Source organism: Netta rufina (genome assembly GCF_964035555.1).
Source record: "Netta rufina genome assembly, chromosome: 1".
Taxonomy (NCBI): Eukaryota; Metazoa; Chordata; class Aves; order Anseriformes; family Anatidae; genus Netta; species Netta rufina.
Window position 1 is genome coordinate 194,521,060 of NC_140123.1, and position 24,945 is coordinate 194,546,004.

The 24,945-nt window shown below is 38.7% G+C and overlaps 1 protein-coding gene across 3 annotated transcripts in view; it reads right to left on the minus strand.

Moving 5' to 3' along the window:
- Nucleotides 1–24,945, minus strand: part of MAGI2 (membrane associated guanylate kinase, WW and PDZ domain containing 2) — a gene marked incomplete at its 3' end in the record, with an annotated part of 758,986 nt that overhangs the window by 41,565 nt on the left and 692,476 nt on the right. For 2 of the 3 annotated variants that reach the window (XM_084287031.1, XM_084287030.1), the window contains 5 exons: nucleotides 23,196–23,388; nucleotides 19,835–20,083; nucleotides 7,456–7,641; nucleotides 4,478–4,700; nucleotides 1,019–1,259 (listed from right to left, as the gene is read on the minus strand). In XM_084287031.1, coding sequence (XP_084143157.1) covers nucleotides 1,019–1,259; nucleotides 4,478–4,700; nucleotides 7,456–7,641; nucleotides 19,835–20,083; nucleotides 23,196–23,388 — 1,092 coding nt within the window. Of the gene's footprint in view, nucleotides 1–1,018; nucleotides 1,260–4,477; nucleotides 4,701–7,455; nucleotides 7,642–19,834; nucleotides 20,084–22,079; nucleotides 22,167–23,195; nucleotides 23,389–24,945 lie in introns of all 3 variants that reach the window. The other variant, XM_084287029.1, reaches the window with a different exon arrangement.

Below are 24,945 nucleotides of genomic sequence, written 5' to 3' on the forward strand. Positions count from 1 at the left end.
CCATCAGCAACCAAAAGTGCAGAAGCCATGGGGAACAGGATGAAAACAAGAGCAAGCTTGAGTTGTAGACATCAGTGGTTAAAAAATTAAATGGGATTGTGAGAAATGGGCAGCTAAGGCATCTCTAGACACTAAGAAGTGTCTTATAATCCTGTAAGATATGGGGACAGGTACTTGCTTTTTAGACATTGAAATGAATAAACTTGTCAGAAGTTTCTCTGTATCATGTTTAAGAATTTGGATATTTTCATCAAAAGAGTTTATGTATTTTCCTTGAAAATATGGACACAAAAATAGCATTTATATACGGTTTCAGTATACAGTGACCAGACATTTATGCTGTTATTTAATATATTTCTGACTTTTTTCCTCTGCAGTTATGTAAGAAAAAAGTGAACTTTTTCTTTTCAAAGTCTGAACTTTCAACAAGATCCTCAAACATTCTCAACTGTCAGTAAATATTTGTCATCAGCAACATCTTTTCCAAGGTAACATAACCATTCATCCAAGGTTTATTTCTCTGAATTTGTGAGATCATGCCCGATGTCAAAAAAAATGGTTAAAAAAAGGTAGTTTATCCTCATCCAAACTATTACCTACACAAAACTAAATGTTATCAGGCAGGATTCACTTGTATTTACTTATTTATCTAGATTTGATAAAACATTTATTTTCAACAATGCTGTAGAAATCCCATCGCACCTAAGTACTTCTGCTGATGCAAAGGAAGCTTATTTTAGAACTTCGATTTTAACTCTCCAGTACCTCAAAAATAGCATTTATTTAACATTGTAGTCACACGATTATAAATGCAGTGTTATTTGACAGATCACAAAGTACTTAATGAATGTTAATGGTTCTGGATTCATGTCCTCTACAGAGAAAGATTTACTCTGTGTAAAAGCAATAAAGGTGCTTTTTCTTCTGTAACATCAGCTGCCTTAATAATATATATGATCTTTCTCTACAAACTGTAATAATTTCTGTTGAGGGGTGCTGTCAGCATTTCAGGTTGTACCTGGGGCTGTCTGTAGTCTGACAGGGGGTACTGCCGGGTATCAGGTGAGTGTTGCCTGTAATCCATCAAGGGTGGCTGCCTGTAGTCGAGAGGTGGTGGCTGCTGGTAATCCATCACAGGAGGATGCCTGTAGTCCAGGGGAGGCTGGCGGTAGTCAGTTGAAGACTGCCTGTAGTCTGTAAATGGAGGTTGCCGGATATCAGGTTTCACATCCTGTCTAGCTTTTACTTCTGACCTGTAACTGAGAAAGGCAAAATGGCTTAGTTTCAGAAAGCAGCAAAAAAAAAAAAATAAAGTTAGAAAATATGTATTATAAGGCGTATCCAGGAGTGAAAGCAAATTGCCTGACTGCAAAATTCCATAAAGCAAATTTTCATAGATAAGCAAAACTTTTGAGGGTAAATAGTTGAGGCATCCAAAATCAGTGAGCACTTCTGAAACATGAGTGTAAGCAGTTTTCCCTCAGGTCACACCATGCAATTTTCCAGCTGCCATCAGTGAGATCAGGATTAGGCTCCGAGGGACAAGAACAAGAAAAGCATCCTGATTCCCACTTTTCCTGCCTGGAAAATGAAACTGCACTTAAAACACCCCACAATACTCACTGCAAAACAGTCCACTGAGTTTATCAAGTGCCTTCTCTAGTATAAAGCTTTCTATAGAGTAAACAAAACATCAGTGCAGACATTCATAGCCCTTCTGTTTCATTGATGTAAATGATTATTATTGTGAGCTTCTAAAGGTTAAAAATGGATGCATTCTTTCTATTAGCTGTTATCTTTTTAATGGAGGGTATTCTTTGATATATGACAAGTTAATATAGTGTGTATTCTTACTACATGCTCCCTATAACAGTGCCTGGCTACAAGCCTGCAGGCCGTATCAGTATTCATGCACAGAAGTAACTCAGGGTGAAAGGAAAGCGAATCTGCTTAATGAGGAATTAATAACAAATAAACTATTGCTCTCATTGTTAACTGAATAAAGGAAAATGACATTTCAAAGTAAATGGAGCTTTTGTAGCACAGCAGTTAACCAAGTGACTATATACGTATATGTACACATGCAATAAATACACGGACACATCAACTGTGAAAGTGATTTTGAAAAGCACTTACTGATTAAAATAAATGGCAGTCTGAATGAATGAGTGCATTGTTTTTGCTCATGTTAATATATCCCTGAAAAGATAATCTAAATAATCTAAACATTTTAAAATGCTTTTAGATACATTTTAAAATGTCATTATTTAGTGCAGTTACAGTACCATTCTGACAGGTCTTCCTACACACCAGCTTGAATTAGCTTGGTGTCCAACCACACATGAGAATACCACAACTATTTCCCTTTTCTGGACTTTTCTGAGAAGATGGAAATAACCCGCTGCCACATGTTCTTTGCCTGTATGTGGCAACTATAATATGACCTGCATGTATACATAGATTCCTCTTATTTTCTCTACCCAGTTTCATGATCTATTTCACGATCATGAGTAAAAAGAAGGTGTACAAGCAGTCTTCCTGTGATAACTCAGCCTTATTAAAAGTGAAAGAAAAATACTGATTACTATTCCTAAGATTCCATCTTTTAGTATTTTAATTTTGATACAGAAGCTTGTATGCGGCTATATAAACCAGATGTAGTCTGATTTATAAAATCTGGTGTATAGTGACAGTGTATGAACTAGCAATAATAGACCTTCATCTGGAATAAGAGCTCTCATTAGGCAGGTTCCCAATATACTACCACAGCTGTTTCTCAGAAGATGATGGTTTTATTTACAGTTGTAGGCATTGTGATTGTTTTGGAATAAGTAAACAGAGACATGATTAACTACAATTTACACTTTTCAGTTAAACTATTGCAAAAGTTCTTTTTGGAACTTTAATTACTAAGGTTTACAGGTCCCTTCTGAAAATTCCCAATTCAATAGACATTTAATATTGACTTACAACTGCACAGGGAGACTTTTGTGAGAGCTTTGTCCTGCATTTTGTTAGAAGCATATGTCTGCTAGGGGGTGATCATTTTTAGGGAAGCATTCAATGAAATATAAGGGAAAGAAATTTGCCAACTGTGACTAATTGAGAGAAAACCCTTTTGGGCAAGTGAAAGTGCTACATCTGTTAAACAAGGAGAACCAGAGGGCACAATGCCTAACTCAAAACTGAACTCAAGTACCTCCTGAAGCAAAAAGTTAAAATTCTGCTACCAGCACCTACTGTTTGGGGACAAGGGTCTTGATGAGGTATGTTAGTTGCTCAAGATTAGCATATAGACAGTCTGTGTAATCAGCCTCATTTCACATGCCAAAAATTAATCTAAAGTGTTGATTGGAGATCACATAAAGTTGTATCACTGCACAGTCTGAGTGTGCTTTTTATATATACAGCTGTTAATACAGCTGGTCACCAATTTTCTATCCCCCTGCTATTTCATTTCCATCACAGATAAACTTTGTCAATGAATATACATAAATAACACAAGAAATTGGCTGGAAAATGATACACCCTAGAGAAAACCTGTTATAAAGGACTGGAGAACTCTGACCAGCAAAAGAAAATGACATGTAAGATAATGAAAAAAGACCACCTCATGATCACATGTTGATAGACCTATGTTTTGTAAGTGCTGATGATATTATTAGCAAAGAATAGTTCCATATTTAGTTGTCTGGCAAAAATACAATCCCAGGGGACCCTTGAAGTCTGGACAGCTCCTTGTTCAGAATAATGTTAGTCATAAGAATCGTAGAATCACTGAATCATCATAGGATGGTTTGTGTTGGAAGGGACCTTAAAAATTACCCAGTTCTAACCCCCTGCTATGGGCAGGGACACCTCCCACCAGACCAGGTTGACCAAAGCCCCATCCAGCCTGGCCTTGAATGCCTCCAGGGATGGGGCATCCACAGCTTCTCTGGGCAACTAGTGCCAGTGCCTCACCACCCTCTGAGTGAAGAATTTCTTCCAAATACCTAATCTACGTCTGCCCTTTTTTAGTTTAAAGCCATTCCTCCTTTGCCCTGTCACTACACCCCCAACAATGAGTCCCTCCTCAGCTTTCCTGCAGGCCCCCTTTAGGTACTGGAAGGCTTCTGTAAGGTCTCCCTGGAGCCTTCTCTTCTCCAGGCTGAACAACCCCAACTCCCCCAGCCTGTTTTCACAGGAGAGGTGCTCCAGCCCTCTGGTCATCCTCATGGCTCTCTGGACTTGTTCCAATACATCCATGTCCTTCTTGTGCTGGGGGCTGCAGAGTGGGATCTCCATGTGGGGTTTCACAAGAGCAGAGTAGAGGGGCAGAATCACCTCCCTCGCCCTGCTGTCCATACTGCTTTTGATGCCCGACACTCACAATTCACCACCAGCGAGTGCAACCCCAGCAGTACTGGGTGTCAGGGCCCACCAGGCTTCATGGGCTCTGTGGAGCAGCAAGGTCTTGGCAGAGCCATAGTCTTACCTGTTCTCATGTCCCTGCAGCTGCAGGGGCTGCGGGGGCGTGGGCTGTGCCACGGGGCTGTGCTGGGCGACGGGGCTCTGCTGCTGGGCCAGGGGGCTCTGCTGCTGCTGCTGCTGCTGGGCCAGGGGGCTCTGTTGCTGCTGCTGCTGGGCCAGGGGGCTGTGCTGCTGCGCCAGGGGGCTCTGCTTCTCCGAGCTGGGGGCTGAGGCCGGGCTGTTCAGCTCTGCATAATGGGAAGCTGGAGATTAAAGAGCTGTCATGGGGCAGCATTTAATAACGGGCAAAGGTAGACAATGGTCATCGTCGGTCACTCTCCACCCCTGGAAAGGTATGTTTTGTTGCTTTTGCTCTCTTGGGTTATAATTAGATTTTAAGACATCTGAGGCTAATGGGCATCTCTTGAATTTCTCTGGGATCTGAAATCTTGGCCAACTCTCCACTCTGGTTGACACCTTCATAATTTAAAACCCAAATGAAGAGGGCAAACAGCTTCCATGTGTCATGGTTTCTGTGAAAGCCTAGAAATACTGATATTTGAAAACTTTTTATTTTGAGAGAATGAACGATTTTAGTGCTTTCAGCGCTATTATGGGATGACAGACTTGACACAAAAGCTGAACCACTGGTGCACTTGTGTTAGCTCCTGCTGTTTGAGCTCAACAAGAGTTCCCTATAATTTAACATCTTTGGGGACTGTGAGCAGTAAAACCAGTCTCAATAAATTCTGACTAACCAGCTAAGCTGACGTATTCACTGTATTGGTGCCAAACGACCATGGCTTCACATAGGGCCACTGCAGAAAACCAGCAACCCTTTTTCCAAACAATATAAAATGCACAACAACAGAGAGGCTGGGCTAGGAAATGTGGCCTCATGGTCTTTACAAACAGGGGATGCCACGGTGCCTTCAGGTTTTCCCCTGCACCAGGGAAAACACATTCGGCACTGAGCTTATATCAAATGTATTTCTCCCAACACACTGGCTCAGCATTGCTCAGCATCTGCCTGTTAATAAGCATAAATGAGAGAGATTCCCATTGCAAGAGGGCAGAGTACTGCACAAATAATCACATATGCATTATCAACAGCAAAGGTACACGTTGTACTTTTTTTGTTTCTGCTTGCAACAGAATGAGTGAGGCCAGCATGGCATGGTACAACATGGCTAGAAAAGACATGTGCATGGCTTAGTACCCCAAAAAGCAACAGGTATGCATGATTCTGCTCTCGCCTAGTTTGGCATTTGAATCCAGTTTGAATTCTGATTTTTTTATTTTTATTTTTTTATTTTTAGTGAGTGAGTTTGTCCCCTGTGACTGTGTGTTTTTAATGGCTCTCTGCTTCTTTAATTTATGCTCATAATTGTTCTAAAAATTTTGGTTACTTTATTAAAAATCTTTTCAATTTAGGCTTAATTGTCAAAAAAGCTTGTACACTCTCACTTAAAACATGCCTCATGCAGGCATAAGCAATACTTGTCTGTGTAATTACTATGCTTAAGGCTTTAATTGCCCATTTTGCATCTGTGAGCCTCTTCTGTATTGCAGAGTTTCAGAGGCAAAGATTGGGAATATTGTCCCTCATTTCTACATTACTCTCATAACTATGGATGAACAAGTCAGATCATAAACTGCTTCTAAAGCTGCTTTGCATTTATATGGTATTTTTCACCTGAAAGTACATTACAGAGGTATTAGTTTTTTTTTTTTCCTAATTTTATAAACTGGGAAGCTAATAGCAGAAGGCAAATGAGGTGTCCAGCGTCATATAGCCACATGGGGAAGCCATGACTCGGACACAAACTGTTCCTCACCACCAGTACCTGAGTACATCTTGTATCATGGCATCCAAGATGTACCTCTGCTTCCCTTATAGTTTCAGGACCCCATTTCTAACACAGAAATACTAGCAATTTGTTAATATGCATAGTTCTGTGTACAAGGGAGGCCTAAATAAACTGCATAGACTACATGTAGCAAAACTCTTGTTTGTAGCTGCTTGCAAAACTGAACTCCAGTGATTGTATGCCACTGTCTTTCTAGCTCTTTGGGATGTTTTCTGAGCCTGTGTGTGTTTATATGTTCATCCCTTTACTTAATTCATTAAAAAAAGTAGATATGTGCCCTTAGTGGCAATCCGTGGCCAGTGTCACGCTATTTCCTTGTCTCATTGCTGGATGCAACAGTACAAAGTGAGGGTCACCTAACTCCAGCATGGATCATTAAGTAATTACATTACTTGCTGTACGTGACATTCCTAGCTCTGATGGTATTTGTTAGTGAGATGTAAAGCCATGGTCTTATTAATACAGCACAATTCATATATCGGTACAGCAGGTCACTAAGCTAAAAAAAGCCCTGAAACCAACCTCAAAACCCATTAAGCTGACATCAAAGGATCTCCACTGATAAGCTCTGCAGTAATGAACAGACTAACGAGTCTGTCCCCTTATCCTCACCTTACTGATGAAATAATTTAGGATTCACCTCTTTCCTGTCTTGTGCACTTATCCTAGCACATATAGAGGAAACTACCAAATCTGAACTCTTCCTTCACATTGTTTTGTCACAGCTAGCTGGTATGTGAGCATGCCTGCTGACAGCCATTGTGGTTCTTCGTCAGTCACTTTGCTTACATAAAGGTTTGGTTAATAACAGAGTACAAGGGGATGAAGGGGGCTCTTTGGTAGGATGTTTTTCCATGTAGAAGGCAAGTTTTCCAAATGACATGAAAACCAACTCTCCATAACTCTGCTCTCTCTGTTTCTCAAAGTTTGCTTTAAATACCTTTTTCATAGCAAGAAACCTTTTCAAGAATTCAGATAGTATTCCAGCTGGTTCTAAGGCTGTAATTTTGGTGTACTGTATGTTACAGCTGAAAATGTGAAACAAAAGATGTTCTTTCAAGCAGTGACATAATTCAAGCTAATTGGAGGCTACTTAAAATTTTCTTCCTGTTTTTAAGGGCCATTGACTTACCCTCCTGAGGAATGATGCGAAGTGTTACACTGAGACCTGCGTCTTTAATTAGCTTCACAATATCTGCATGAGGCATGTTAATAATAGACTGGCCGTTCACAGCTAAGATCCGGTCTCCAACTTTAAGTTTTGCGCAGCGATCCGCAGGACTTCCATCAATTATTCTCCCTATTTTATGGGGTACAGCTAAACAAGGAATAATATTTAGTTAGCTTATGCAGCAGTAAGTGATGATGTTCACAAACAGAAGAAAATGAGCTCATTTAGAAGAAAATTCGATCTTAAAGATACTTTGTTCATAAAACAGTTATTCTTATGAAATGTCATTTGCATGAACTCAGAACAGATTTTGCTAAAAATTCAGAATTCAGATGTGCATACAAGGCACATACATACAAAGCCCAAAATCAGTTTTATGGTTCAGCTAGTTTACAAACCTGATATGTGACAAGATAATAAACAATTCAGGAGAAAAATAAGGCATTAGAACAGTGAAGGGGATAAACTCGCACAATAAGTAGTAGTCATAAGTCGTCTCGCACCTCTGAATTTACAGAATCCCTTTATTTGTATACTGCAGAAGAGACACTACAGACATGATTTATTTTATATACAAACTGATTTTATTACTGAAAGTGCCCAGGGTTTACTAAATTTTTCTCCTCCTCCACACAAATATGTTAACTGATAAACAGAAATCATACAGAAGATTTATAGGGATGTGCGGTTTTCTAATTAGATACATGCCAGCATGAATTAGCAGTTAATTATGAGTGTATAGTCACATTTACTACATCAAATAAACACACGCATTCTCAAAACTTTACAGATCTAGTTCACTTCTTTGCTCTTTGTGGTTCTCCATTTTCCTGTGTGCTCCATCTGTTCCCTTATTCTGTCTTTTCCCATATTTCCCATTGAATTTTCTAAATTTTACTCTAAATATTTCTTCTAGAGTTTTTTCCCCCTATTATTCAATCATTTGTAACTTAGTAGATATGCTATAGCTGACAATTCTTATCTTTCCATCAAGACTCTCCAAAGAAAATGCTATTTTCTCTCCATCTACTAGTCATAAACATGCTTATCACAATTCAATTTGACTATTTATTCTATTAATATCATAATAGTGTCATAGAGTGTAATAAATTCCACACTTTAGTCTTGGCACGTTTGTCTCAAAGATGCTCAGCCTCACTGTCCACCTCAAACTGGTGTTACAGCAGTGCATTTTTTTTTTCCTTTAAAATAATGTATCCTAAAAATACTAACATCTAAGGACAACTTCAAAAAAGTAAAACAAAAGATAAATCATACATTTCCTGGAAATATCTAGGCTATCTAAGCTATTATCAAGCAAAGCACTAACAAGAGATATGTTCAGAACACTCTATCACCACAAAACAAATTTCTCAGTTCCTTGATAAACGTTTCCTGAAGGTGATGGTGACAAACACAGATTGCACATCTCATGCAAAGTCACAATATGCACAACTCAAAGTGACTTTTGCTTCTAATATGGATGAAAGCATTGCTTACAGTGTTAAAAATATTTTTTCTGAGAACTAAAAATATTAGTGCTCTGAAATGCAAACCATAAATTGCATGCTTTAATCTTGTAGTTCAGGTAAGACTATAAATTTAATTATGCCTTTAGTATTATATACATAGCTAGTTTACTTCAGAAATGCTGCTTAGGAATAAGCACCCAGTTTACGTTGCGGTGCCTGAAGCCATTCTATACATTAAAATACACTAAATATGACTAGATGACTTTGTACAAAATTTGATTTTATTTTGCCTTTGATGCAGACCTATAACTGCCACACACACACATCAGATTAGATTCCCCAAATAAGTAAAAGAGTAACTTGACAGCGAAACAGTTCACATTTGCACAGAGCCCTTCACAAAATCAGTTCTTAAAGCACGACATCAAATCACATCAGCTAACACTAAACCGTGGCTGTTGCTGGTATGCAAAATGAGATCTGTCTAAAATTTCTGTGACTGTACAACACATCAGTAGAGATCAGAAAATAAGGCTGCCTTATATGAAAGAGCAAGTAATTTTGTAGGAAGAAAGAAGGGGAAGCATTATGGCTGAGATGCTATAGCTAAAATTCCTATGCTTGCCATTGCAAACTCTACAGGAGATGTTTTTGATAGCATAAGTAACTCAAGTTCTTTAAGGGACACAACTTCAGTAGTGAGGGAAGGGAGGGCAGGAAATACTATTAATACACCAGCACAGTTTTTGTTGGCATTCTTGCACCTGATGAGTGAACAGAGCAGATGTCCACATTTGTGATGTCTGCTAAAATCAAAGCTGGAGGTAGGAGAGCCATGAGAGTCTGATTCAGCTCCATATCCTGAGAAACTGAAATGGAGGAAAGAGAAGGAACTTTTCCCCACTTTTTCTGCCTCTTAAGACTTTGCCTGACTGATAAAGGTAAATAAATGTTTTGGTGTTAGTGCACTTTGTCCTGCAGTGCTATGAAAGGATCAACAGTAGGTGGCTTTCAGAACAAAGCTCATGTCTGTCAAACAGCTTTTTCTACTGCACTTTGTTTTTTGAGTATTTAATGCTCCTCGTTTGAAGCTGTATTGGTTCAATGTGTTGCCATACGATCTTACTGCTTGTTGTAAGGCATGGAAAGCTTTTGCTGAAGGAGTCAACAACTCTATCGGTTTGGCAAGGAGTCCATTGGAAAGTTATATCATGGTTTCATGGACAAATGTGGTGAATTACTATTGAAACCCACAGAAATCCAGCAGAAGTGGGTTTCTGTGCATTTCTAGATAATATGAAAAGTTTGCTTTCTGACTCCTTTCCTTGCATTAACATCCCAGGGATCTTCTTGTCACTACTTGCTCTCTCCAGCAGAGCTCTGTCTCAGTCTCCTCTTAAGCTACATTACCCTGGCCAGCACGCTCCCTCCTGCCTTGGAAGGGGAGCCTTTATTTAAGGATTTATTTACAGGCATGTATGCTTCTAATGGAATTCTAAGGTTATCTGATGTGCAGGTTGTTTATGAAAATATGAATATTATTATGTTAGAAGGCTTAATTTTTAAGAGTCTTTGGTGGTGGAATACTTACTGTGAAGGGATAAGATAGATCTACTCACAGGGGATTAATAAGGTAAAAGCTAAGGAACAAAGGTAGAAAAGAGCTGTGAATTTCCACAGTGGAGATTTTTTATCATTCAGAACAGTTACATCTAAAACTGGCATGGAAATGCTGCAAAAGTGGCAGTACCGAGTGGGCTGAGTGAAGTGACAGACAGGATCTCATGGGTAGAAATGTAAAATGATGCACATGGAGAAAAAATAACCCTGGCTAAGCTTAAGCAGGGATGGATCCTAAATTAATTATTACTACCCAGGAGATCTTGTAAGGTGTGTCTACTTCTCTAAATACATAAACTCAATAGAATAGTAAACAAAATTTTAAGAGTTAGGAAAAGAATAGCAAATGAAACAAAGTATTGCTTGTTTATTATTGCACACCTGAAGTCTGAATATTGCTTATAGACCCAGTATTCTCATCTCAAAAACATAGCACTGAACAGGCAAAGATTGAGAGAAAGACAGCGTGGCAGTCAAAAGCAGAAATCAGCCTCTGTTCATTGAACTTGGACTGTTTTGTCAATGAACTTGGATAAGAGAACATGGAACAATCATCTGGATGGCCAGGAGCATGAATAGATTAAAAGGGACTAGACAAATTCATAGGAGCTAACTCAATTGCAGATTAAATCAGAAACCTGTGGCTTGGAAAGCTGAGGACAGCGTGGAGCTGCATGGCCCATCGGTCCCTTACAGCATCGCAGATTGGTTCCTGGGAAGCCTCTTCCCAAGTTTGGCATTTCATTAGGGCTTTATTAACATATCAGATCTTCTCTTATATTGCATCTCCAGTGGCTTATTTTTATATGAGCAGAGCAATAAATAATATAACCTTTTAACGGAAGTCCCCCATCACTTGACTGGTGATAAATGATTCCACTGGGCTTTAAAAAGTCTTACGAATTTATTCAGACCTTCAGATTTCACCACAAGCTGTTCTCCAAGCATATACAATTTGAACAATGGCAGCATGTACCTGGATTAGACTCTGCAGAGAATTTGATCCACTTATTCCAAAACAGGGGTACCTGAGCAGCATTTAAGATGGGCAGGGTATACAGAAACATTTAGATTTTTTTTTTTTTTTTTTCTTTCAGGAATCCTATTATTCAAGCTAAGAGAGAGCACAGAAGATAAGATGGCCCTTTATAGGACAATTAATTTCTTAGTTCTCTCAGATTACACAGTGAATGAGACTGGAAGGGAAAATATTGTGGCAAACAGTGATTTATACAGACTTTTATTGTTGAAAATATGGGAAATTAATCAGATGCTATTTATATGTATATTAAACATTCAGATCTTCAAATTACATATAGATTTTTTTCCTAATACCATCAAGTGATCCAAAATGTGATATTTTTGAATGATGGATATGAATATCTAACTTAAGAGAAAATAATTCTTCCAAGGTCATAGCCATAATCCTAGACATAAAGAACCTAGTACAGAACAGCAAAACTGCAGGAGAAGTTCCTAACAATGGATCTCATGATGGAATCTATTTTTTTCTGCAGTGCATTTTATAAAAAAATGTCACTTCAGGGAAGTTAGAATCTTGAGAGCACCTCAACTTCTAAGATTTTTGAAGCCATCAACCTCGCTCCCTAAATCTCCCTCAGATGTTTAAAGCATTTTTGTCAGGTCTGCAGTCTGACCCAGCACTTGCACCTAGCAGCTGATGCTTTCCCAGAAGGTGGTTAATTGTGCAATGATCAGCTCTAAGCTCATAATCAAAAGAGAGATTAAATCAAATAATGACGATACAAAATGATTTAAAAAAAATCTGCATTTAGGAAGTGGGTAAGGTCTGCTTTCATTAACTAGCTGATTTGTACGTATATTAATATTTTTATTTTATAAAATTGTCCACTTTCACTCATCCAAATTAACATCCTTTCCACACCTTTACATCTTAGAAAAGAAAGAGTGAATTCTGTGGCTTTACACCTGAGGGTCCATATGCTTGGGTCACCTCTACACGAAGCCAGAGCAGCTGCTGAATACAAATGCTGTTTCTAACACTGTGTATTTCTGTCAAGCCAGAAATTGCTTTCTATTTTTTTTATTTTTTTTGAAATAAAAATGATTTCTCCTCACTTGTGAGACACATAAGCTAGAAATAGTTGGTTCTAACAAGATGTTACCATGAAAAAATGCTTTTCTGTTTGACATCTAGAATTTTCTTTATTTGGTTATTTTAGTTATAACTGTTGAGACTGTATTTAGAAAAGAGTAACTTTCCTGTTTTTGCACTATGTAGTAACAAAATGTCAAAAATGATCAGTTAAGGGGGGAAAAAATCAAACCTGTACTTTATCTATTAAACCCTCTGGCAGATAAATTCTTGTGATCTTTTTTAATGTTAGCAGATATAGGTAGTAAACCAAGCAAGTGAACCTTCCTGAGCCAGCTGTCCTTTTCAATGTTATACAGCTGAACCCATGAATATTTATTATGTCCTCAATTCTCAAAAGGTGCAAGAGTTTTCATTCAACCAGCAGGCTCCAGCATATCAAGTTTTAATTGGAAGAATATATTAAATGTAAACATCAGTAGTTTCATTGCTCCTGAAGAATATGAAATGTAGGAAGCTTGTATACAGTAGAGTTTCTGTCAAAGCTAATCTTAGAATCAAAATAAAATATGTTCCTGAAATTTATGATTTTTTGTATGTCATACTCATTTGGAGAAAAACAAAACCAAAACACCTGTGGCATGCTGCCTACTGGCAAATGATTATACTCCCTTTTGATTATAAGTTGAATGAACCTATGAACTGAAACATCCTATTGTGTGCTGATATGGAACATATTTACTTACATAGCATGGTTTTGTCACAGGCGTAAGAAGCTAGGTGTGAAAGAGTGCATATAACTTAGAAATCTGGAGATCTAATAACATTTAGGCAGCAAAAAAAAAATTGATGGAAATTAGGTACATAATTCAGGCTTGTCATCAAAGCAAAATGGAGTCCTAGCTCCATGAAATCATTAGCAAAACCTTGATTACCTTGATTCACTAGGTTTCTGCTAACAAAGCTTGCACAGTTTGATCTTTGAAAACACATGAGCAGCCCCCCGAGGTCCGAATAACCTACTCATGAATAAACTGGAGGACAGCATTCACCTAGAGAGAGAACTGGTGTGGCTAAGATCCTCCATGCTTTATTCTCCAAAAGGATCAAATAGACAGTTGAGTAATTCATGCCACAATTCATGCAGCAATGTGCTTTCAGTGATATAAAAAAAGATCTCTTTTATCTCTTAAGATTATTTTATTATTATGAATTAGAACTAGAATAGTTCAGACCTCCAAAGATCATCAAGTCCCATTGCCTGACCACTTCAGAGCTAACCACAAGTTAAAGCATATTTTTGAGGGCATTATCCATGACTCTTGAGCAATGACAGGCATGGGGCATCAACCCCCTTGCTAGGAAGCCTGTTCCAGTGTTTGACCACCCTCACAGGAAACAACTTTTTCCTAATATCCAGAATTAGCCTCCCCTGGTGCAGCTTTATGCCATGCTCTCACATCCTAAATTGTATATATTGTTTTGAAAAACTGACTTGTGAAGCAATGTCTTTCAGCTCCAAATTTTAATATCAGTTTAAACAAACAAACAAACAAACAACAAAAACACCACAAAACCAAAATGAAAACCAACCAAAGACCAAACCAACATCAGAATGTGCCTTTTTGAAGCTGAAGAGACAGGACAGCTCAAGCCTGAATATCAAAGCCAACTAGAAATGAGAAACGAGATCCTTTTCCCCAAGTCACAACTGTGTTCCACAGAAGACTCATGTTGCAGATGTTTTTTCACTGCTCTGTTCCAAAGAACTCCAAGCTGGAGTAGATAGATATCCTAATTTCCAAAGCTCTGTTTTCTTTAGAATGTGCAGGTTGATCACAGAAAATTGTGTCCCCAGGCACTTTCTTACTCAGGAAGAAGCATGGGTTAAATTGAAGCACAAATAACTGTCTCAGATCACACAGTTATCATTGATCAATAAGCTGTTTTTTATCTTTAAACTGCAAGGAGTTCAAAGAAACTCTACAGCTGAATGGGACTTATTTCAGAACTCTGTTTTCTGTAGTCAACAGGAGCTTATCTTGGATTTAAGGTTTTTAGTTAAGACTGAATATTTTGAGAAATGAGAGAAACTTATTTCATTAGGCTTTTCATTTATTTATTTATTTATTTATTTATTTTTAAATCCAGCAGTCACTGGCATATGCAAGTAGGGGCAAATTAAAGCTGCACCACCTCTTTTGTAAAACTGGACAAAGACCATAAAAAGTATGCACTGCCTTCTGCCTTTTTTAATGTTTATTCATTATTATTTTATTTTTGATCATTTATTATTGATTAATTTAAATTAATTTAATTTAATTATATATAGATATATACACACACATATATATATTCAATTTATAATTGTGCTAATTGCCAATACCTGTTGTGGTAAGATCCATAGATTATTGCCAGTTTTCCCATTTCACTGGCAGTTTCCAGTTAACAACATTAGTTTAGAGCACATGATTCTTTTCTACAGAAATTAGGGTGTTCAGAGATTTACAGTGGATCACAAGTTCTCTTCCTACAAGGATCTGCATCCCAAACAAAGTAAAAGCAGTTGGATGATATGAAATTGGCAGGGACAAGTGTATTCCATAAAGCTCAAGGACAAATTAAAAGAGAGATCTTTTGGCAATTTCCAGCTGACTCCAAGTGCTTTTTTGTGGGATACAGATAGTGAACTTATCATGATACCCTAGAAAGCTCCACAAATATGTAGTTTTACCACAGAGGACACACACTATTAAGTATTATTCTAAATGTAATTCAACATGTAGATTCATTAATCGAGCTTCCGTAATTTTTGCTGCAATATGACAATACTGTCATGTGAGACAATGCAACCTTAGACACAGCTGCACCTCCACAGTCTCCCATGATGTTTGTGGCAGGATATTGGGGAGCCCTGCCTTGCAGAACCACACAAGTTGAACACACAAGAACCACACGTATTTTTAGTGGGAGAAGCATGAAAGTATTCCTCAGGTTGGGACTTCAGTAATAGTTCAGTTTGTTCAGTTTATCCACTGAGGCCTCCAGCCCAGCCACAGAGCCTGTGAAGATTTCCACAGAGCCCTAAGGCCACAGCCATTGGGATCCATGCCAAACTGAAAGTGAAAAACTGGAGTTTATAGGTTCTAGGCATTCAGCTGGGCATGTGAAACTGAATTCTTTACAGGAATACCACTGGAGCTGACAAATTTTTGACAAACTATGTGTAGCTTGCCTAGCAATAGAAAGCAAGAAGCAAGGTCAAATTTAGGTGGCCCATCTGGTGAAGGAATGGGAGACAAGGCACCCTTTAATCTTGGGACAGGGTATAGGGGAAAGTGTGATAACTGCTTTAGGGGCAGTGGAAGTTAATCCTTTCATTAGGAACAGGCCAAGAGCCTGGCTAGGTGAATTTCCGTTTTCAATCTCTTACGGTTCTAAGATCCTCTGGGCTCTGCACTAGGCGAGATGACTTGCTCCTAGATGTACCATTCAAACACAGTTCTTTATTTATACACTTCATCCTCTTTTGCTGATATAATTTAAAAGCATGGATGACCTTGTCTATACCCTTGCTTTGCCCCGCGAAATCTCTTCATTCAATCCTTGTCACTCATTCTCCACTCCTGATCTGCCCCACATCAGAATTCTAGTTTGGCGCAAGATAATCCCCTGTGCTGAATTAAAGAACATCCCAAGTAATGCTCTGACAAGGGGGATACAAAATTTCTGTCACTATAGAACAAAGGAAGAGAAAAGAGACACAAGAACTGGATGCTGAAGCAAGTACCAGTGAGTCAAAATTATGTCCAGATGTAAAGGCTGGCTCCCAGCTATGTAATTATAATTTATTAAAATGACAGCTACAGCACTGCCTATCACAAAATGTGAGAAAATAATCCATTACCTAATAACATCCTTATTACTTATCTGCATCAAGGGTAAAAATATGCTTTTAGTATTTTGAAAATTTCTGCAAAGCAAAGGCAAGCCTGTAAATCAACAGTGACAACTCAAACCCCTTGCATAGCTTGTCAAGAGTAAAGATGACCAAGACTGTAGGTCTTGGAGGAAGAATGACATCCTGATTATAACACACCAGGCACACACCCGGAGGCTGAGCTTTTGTGTGTCCTCTTGAGCTCTGGGACAACTGCAAGGCAGCAAACCCATGAGCCTGTGGGTCTGATGCTGGTAGGAGCTCAGACTGACTGCATCAGTTTTACCAGTGCTTGCAGCTCAAGTTCCTAGTGACACAAGGTTCACACTTCTGTACTGAGCAAGAGCTGTTGCAATTAGTTGATTATAAAAGTATGTGAGAATGAGGAAAATATTTTCAGTGCATGATTAATTACCTTCTTGAGTAAAAGCAAAGCTGATACTTAGCGCTTCTAAGTCCTCAAGTCATTTACTTTGACAAGACAGTAGAGGAGGGAATAAAGATATCAAAATAATCATTCTTAAATCAAATGAATGCTTCTTCTCTTTGCCCTGAAGATGTTCCCAGTGAGATGACTTTTCAGGCTATGCTGCGCCTATCAGTATCTTGCACTACAAGATATTCCCTTTTCTGACCTTTTTTTGCCCATTTTGATTCTTTCAGAGTTGCTTTGCAATTTCTATATTAATGTTTATGTTATGTTAATGTGATGTTAACTGTGTTAGGGTATATCTACACATCGCACATGGGGATACGTAAGCTGTCAAGTGCCTCTGAAACCAGAAACACTGGAACTACAGCACAATATTTCACCACATTAATACTCGAATGTTACAAGAAGCAAGTGACTAACAAGGTACTTGACATAGTGCCATGCAGATCCATATTCTGGTATTGATGTAAGCTGTATTTTTGATATTATACATCCTATGCCCAGTTGATACTTACCTGCTGTTAATATGCTTTCTAAATCTGACTGTGCATTTTAATCAAAGGATTTTACATTAATTCCAGCTGGAAGGACCTCAGGAAGTCTCAGTAGCTGCTGCTGAACTTACTCATTTATGTTATCTAGTACCAAAGGGCTTGAAACTTGGATGCCATGATCTAGATGGAATCTAATGAGTGTTGTGTAAAGGGAGATAACCATTTCCGCTCAATCTACTGGCTATGCTTTTTTTATTACATCTCAAATTACTTAACCCAAATAAATATTAGGGAAAAAAATTGAACCTCCCTTAACATTGAAAAGGCTGATGATTTTTAGCCTATTTTTATTCCTGCTGACAGATTATGTAATTTTCAGTTTATTTTTTCTCTAATATTTTTGGAACAGAATTCACACAAAAATGGTTATTTTATTCTCTATTCTGTCACTGTCTACAAAAAAAAGTCCTTTTTTAGTTCATTGCTGTTGTTTTAAATTTAGGATTTGGGTAGTTCTTGGGATCACTGAAATTCAGTGCTGTTATTATTTGAATAAATTTGCTTGTCACTTCCACAGCAGACTGCCATTTTCAGTTACTCAGCTAAGGTTCAACAATGACTACCTATGTAGTAGTGGGAAAGAAAAGAATATGTTGGTGGGTAGGAGGAAAGCAGGATCTTGAACTTGGGTCTGTTATATCCTGCAGAGCATTCTGGTCACAGAACTTTTTGTTGTTTGGGCATATTCTCTTCCTCTGCTCTTTCCCTCTCCATCTTCCCCAGCCTCAAATCCTGTGAAATAATTTTCTCAAAAAATTTATAGCTAGCTTAACTGATTAATGTTTGTATCTCAGTGTTTTCTATTATTTATTTTTTCCATCTGATATTTTGCAGAGAACTCCCATTGGCTATTATATTCAAGAAAGTGAAAACTTAGAGTCCCAAGTGTCTAATTATCCATGGCTTTATTACAATATTAATTCTAACAATCATAGAATTTTGAAATTCAGCTGAGGTAATGTGAAAAGAACTCTAAATATCTGCATGGTCATGAAGTATTGAAAATCTTTCTGAGATAACTTGCGACTGTGAGGTATGGCTTTCCAGTGCACCCTTCTTTGCTTTTCTCTTATGAATGTAGAGGAGCAAAGCGTGGCCCTGAAAGTAGATTATTTTATTTTATTTTATTTTATTTTATTTTATTTTATTTTATTTTATTTTATTTTATTTTATTTTATTTTATTTTATTTTATTTTATTTTATTTTATTTTATTTTATTTTATTTTATTTTATTTTTTTCCCTCAATAAACAGTTTTGGGCTAAAGAACAGTTTCTTCAAAACATTTTAAATGCAAGAAAATACTGCATTAGGCTGTAATATGCAAAATGACAAATGTTCTTGCTTGTCTTGATTTTTCAGAACTGGCTAGTACACACAGTTTCAGATTGATTTGGTAGGAGATGTGTATCTTTTCAAAGCTTTTTATGCATCCCACTCGCACAGGGCTCCACTCGATAAAGTTATAGGTTTTCCAATGCCATTTAAAACACACAATGGTGCCCCTGTACCTGCAGGTGGCACTAGGTAGGATTGCAGGTCCTCTGTCACATCTTCCTGCCCTCTCCCTGGATGTACCTGGACATCTCAAATGGCACTACATGCAGATATCAAAGCAAAGTAGAGCCCCAGCAAACATGAAAGTGAGCTATAATCCTCAATATCTGATTCTACCACGGTACTTATCATGCCCTGTACTCAGTGGTAACTTCAATACTATCTGCCATCCAGCCAGTTAAAGAAATCAACCTTCCTGCACCTCTGTCTGACCAGCTTCCTTGCTTTCCAGTTGATTCTGTGGTGCCCTAACTGGACAGGTGTAGTTGTGGGGTTTGCTGTGATCTCAGCTTTTATTTCAATTTCTTGAACTTCACCTTGACAAAAAAAAAAAAAAAAGTGTAATTCAACTGCATGCGAGTGAATGATTTGTTCACATATCTCTGGTGGTTGCCTCTTAGTATCTCTTTGGTATACAGGAGCAGAGAAAACCTACTTTGTAGGTGAATTCTGTTGTGCATGGGTGAAACAGTGCCTTAGAGGCTGGATAACCTTTGGGTTTGTCCAACACACAGCAGACAAACAGTGCTCCTGGAAACAACCTTGAGAGCCTCTTCAGCTTTAATCAGTGCAGCGATTAATTGGCAGTTGTCAGGTTTTAATTACCTTTTATTTTTATTTATTTATTTATTTATTTTACTTGGGGTAAATGTGGAAAAATAAAAGCTGAAAACCATGATTTACTTACTTATTGTGGACCCAGACTCAGGCCTGTTCAGGGAGCTGATGATAACAAAGCCGAAACCTTCATTCTCCTTGCGGTGGATCACGACATCGCTGGTTTGCAAGCTGTGAGAAGTAAAGCCCTCAGGGGGTGTAGCATTGCTGCTAGAGACAGCGTGATTGCTGTTGGCATAAGTTGTGTAGTCACTTCTTGGAGAACTGTGGTGCGTGGACACTGAGCCTGGGCTTCTGCCATTCTCTGGGCACGGTTCTCCTAAAATATAAATCATACCAGTATTACAGACTGGCTTGCTCAGTGGATCTCTGACTTACAGTACATTTGCTAATGCAACATGAATACACTTGACTGTCTATGGCCCAGACTACTGCAAGTATTAAGCTAGGAGCTGTAATAGATGCAGAGAGACAGGAATCTACACGATTATGCAAAGCTTTCAAGGGCAATCAGATAAAGCAAGCATGAACACTTGGTGCTAAGCTGTCTAACAGAAAGGAAACTAAGAAACAGTGACTATCTGGATTGCAAAAATGTTAGCAAGCACTATTCCCTTGTCTCCTGGTTGATCTGTCATCAAGAGGAAAATGTGACCATCTAATCCAATATAAAATTATTTGTGTTTGGATTAAAAGAATTTAAGCAGGCAGCTAACATAGAGTAATTAGCATTAGCTGCATAATGTCTTTCTTACAAATTGATTAGCATGCTCAAAAGACATTTATGGAACAGAGCAGTTATACAAGGAAAAGTAATCACAAACAGTTTTTCCATGGATGCCATCACAGGAGCAGTGCTCATTTAAAGGTTTTGAAGATGCTCTTATGTGACGAGTTGGAAAGGGCAGAAGTAACAATGGGGGCCATCCACACTTTACTGCTGCTTTGTAATAGCAAGAATAGGGAGAAACTTAAATCTTGTGGGAATAAACACTTTTTTAGTACAAGCATTTGGGCAATTGGAAACAGTAAAGTTACACTTCCAGATGGAAAAAAAAAAAAAAAAAAAAAGTATTCCTTGCAGATCTAAGTTTACACAAATCATTATTTATTGACATTTTTAATACAGAACTTTCGGATAAATGTAAGCAATTTTTCTCTTCACAATGACGAGAGTGGCTCTGCTGAACATGTGAAGAGTTTACGCATGCACACATGCATCCTAGGAAGGGAGCTTGCAAATTAGACCTTCAGTGTGTATATGTTAATAAAATAAACAACATCCAAGTCCAGGCTGTTGCTTTCTCAGTCAGGTGTGTCCTTTAGGAGTCCTTGTGCAACTATGAAATAAAGCGATTAGAGAGAATAAAGAGGAAGAAAAACAAACAATTATTATACTCCTGCGTTAGAATTGAAAATCTCCACGAGTTATTGAACCAAATCTGCAACTAAATGCCATAGTCAGTGACAAGAGAGATCTCATTTTCTGGCTGTCATGTTTCAGAAAGCTGGATACTGTTTGTGCCAGTATGGCTGCAACAGAAAGGAAATTATCTTACCCTGCAGAATGACCAAGAGCTGGCTTGACCATAAATGAATGCAACTGAATGCCGTTAAGTATAGTAAAAGAAAGATAAAGGAAAAAAAGCTTAAACAGCTATTCGATTGCCAATTTTGCAGTAGATATTCATCAGAAAAATTACATTTTGCTTCTGCCTGTGGAGAAATGGCATTTTAATTCTCATTGTTCCGAATACCACATTTTTCTAAACAAATTGTTTTCCAGAGCTTGCTAGAGGTGGCTATCGGTCCCAGGCTGGGGTGAGTGTCTGCGGAGCGGTGATCCCAGGACAGGGCTGGGTAAAACATAGACACCAGCTGCCAGGAGCATGAGGGCAGCCTCGTTTCCCTCTGCTGCTCACATTCATGCTGAATTGATCTGGCCTGACATGCTAGTACAGCATTTTGCAGTTATGCCCCACATCACTCATTTTAAAATTCTCCCACAAAGCTCGTGTTGTAAGACACAAAATTAAAATCCTGTTCAGCTCCAGAAATGCTTAAACATTAATGAGTTACACGCGATACTCCCCAGTGTGGCACTCTCAGGGACTAAGAATAACTCCAGGTGATTTACCAGCTTGCTCGATTTTGTGTGCCGGGGGACCAGCGTGTCTCATAGACCATCATACTTAACATGTAACAAGCAGCAGTGAGGGCTGACATCCCTTCGGTGCTGCCCCTCGCTGTTATTAATTGTGCCTACCGCTGGCAGAGCTGGGCAAGGCCCTAACTCGAAGCGCTCGGCATATTACCTTGGTTATTGGCCATTTTCCTAGTGCTGGGGGAGCTGCGAGGGGGCGTCGCGCCGGGTGGAGGGGGCCCTTTCTGGCTGGAGGGCTCTGGAGTCGGTAATAGAAGAAAGTCAGTCCCGCAGGAGTGGAATGGGGGGGGGGGGGCTGCAATGGGGAAGGGGGCACTGCAGACACAGGGGGTGGTTTTGGGGTGGCTTTTTGGCAGGGGAGCAAAGGGGAGCAGCTCAGGCAGCGACAGTGGATCTAAGGCATGGGGAGGCTAACGAGAGGACAGGCTGGAAACAGGGATTTGCTCATTTCTGGTGTCTCAGCAAAGTGCACTAACCACACCAATCTTTAAAAGCTTATTAAAATACCTCTTTCCTTGTGTATGCAAAAATTTCAAGGGAACAGCAGCAGCTTCTCCCATTAAAACTTCAATAGATAATGCCATGCATTTTTCCAAGTTTGTGTGTTTTCCAGTAATTGCACCAGGCTAGTCTAAAGGTTTTATTTACTTTAGATCCTTCACATTATTTTAGGTTTATTTTCTGAACGTGTCTGCATGAAAGGAGGAACTGGCCCTGTTCCTAGCAGCTGTTTCTGCTGTACAGAGACTTTTCATCCAGCTGGCCTTGCAGTGTGTGTGTGTGGGGGAATCTCCAAATGACATCAGTGAGACCAGAAATGGGCTTTTAACACATACAAGAGTGAAATGAATCCTTGCCCTAAACAGTTAACAGTCTTTGAGAATTTCTCCAAATGCTTATTCACAGTCAACTTTAACAGTTTTAATGTAAACATTTCAGCTTTAACAGTTTTAACCTAATGTAAACATTTTGTCCCAAAAGAAGACAAGAGGAGACAGCACAGAGCAGGACAGCATGGAACAAACCCAGAACACTCATGGTCACCACACCAGGGCTGCCAATGTGATACCCACGTCTGAAGGAAGCAACACTTGGCTGTAGCACTTTTATCACAAAAACAAGAGACACATATTTACAGATAATTTTCTTCGAATTACAAAACCAAAACCAAACAAACAACAACAACAACAACAACAACATTCAATTTGTCAGCATCTGTTTGTGCTGACAGCACTGAGCTCTGTTTTTCCCAGTCTTCTTCACTCACCTGTGGGTAGCACCTTTCTCCTCACAGTAAGATTCACCTGCCCATTTCGGGCAGCGTTATGCATAAGGTCAATCACATATCGGTGGGTTTTGCCGGCCACTGGAATCCCATCTACATACACCAGTTCATCACCAGGATGGAGACGACCGTCTCTGTCTGCTGAGCCCATCGCAATTACTGCTCCTATGAGGATCTAGGGTGGCAAAGGAACAAAACCCTGACATACATACTCTGAACACACAGACAATGTAGCCTCCCATTTTTCCCCATGAATGCTGTAGTGATTTTCCCTTTCTGTTGAAATGTAGTTTGTGACTCAGGGCAGGTGACGAGATCTGTGTGCATCTGAAAGCTGTGTTCCTGCTCTGTGGGTGTGATTGAAGATATTCTCTTAGGTGAGGAGGTAAAATCCCAATCTAAGGATTATCTACCTGATATATTCTAATCAAGGCATTTATCTGTAAGGGGCAATGACTTTAGACAGCCTACATTTTGCAGAAAACCTATACAGATTAATTCCATGTAAAGGTCCTCTTGACTTAAAATTAATTATTCATAGATTACTCACTGGTGCACAATGTAAGCACCTGGAGTAATACACCTGAGGTCAATGGACCCCTCTGCAATGACCCCTCTACATAAAGTTTGCTTTGTGACTCTTTAGTGGGGAAAAAAAGGTGCTATATCAAATGTTATTACTCATAATGAATAATTGCACAGGTAGTAATTGATTAGCAAAATGGAAAAAAGTACAAAAATGTCAGCTTACACGGTGCAGACGTTGTTTTCCCAAATCGATATTTAAATGTAATTTGTATGGGATATATAAACTAGTAAAAAATCTGTTCAGAACCTTTTAATGACTTTCTTCAATTTCTATGCACATAAATTCACATAATTTATTAGAAAAAGACATATATATTTTCCCTGTGGAATAACTGGTAGAACAGTCAAGATTGATTCAAACAAAACCTGCTTTCTTTGAAAGAATATTAAAGCATTCACGGAGCGCGTTCCAAATTTTCTTTTCTCCCATTCAGTGTTAGAGTGAGCACAGAATGATGGATATGACACGCCGTGTGACAATCCGCTTTAAATAATAAAAGATAAAAGCCATCACATACTGCTTTTCATGAAGAACTGAAAGGCTAGATGTTGTAGCCATGCAGGTGGTCTTGTTTTTTTGTGGTCTCAGCTGCAGAGTTGGAAGCCCCCCAGCAGAGTGTTTAAATGAAACTCCCCACAAGGAGTCTGAAGAATTTTCCCCATTTTCTCTCCTCCTTTTGGCTCACTTTTGCTTAGAAAATGTAGCAAAGAGAGAGAAAGATGCAGCATTTTCCTGCTTCCTGGTGTTTCTGGGTTCCTGTTAAGCAGTACCAGACTGAGTTCCCAGAGATGTTCTTTCAGATTTGCCATTCTGTTCTTCAAACACTGAAAGAATATGCCTCAAAGCTTTGGAAAATTCTTTGTACAAAATCCAGCTACAAAATATGTATTTATGCTCCTTCACTGGAGAGAAAAAGAGCTATCCAAAGCCAAGTTTAGCCAGACCTCCACAAAGTATTTATATTTTTGCATCTCATATGAGTAAGATTTTTTCTAGTTGTCTTGGAAAGAGATGTGTGGTAGCCTTCTTTAGCTTCTGACACTGTAGGGGCTAACTTCCTCTTTTGGGCATTTGCAGTTTCTTTATAATTTATTCTAGGCTGCCAAAGTATTGAACAATTTGTGCATCTTTAAACTTTAAAGA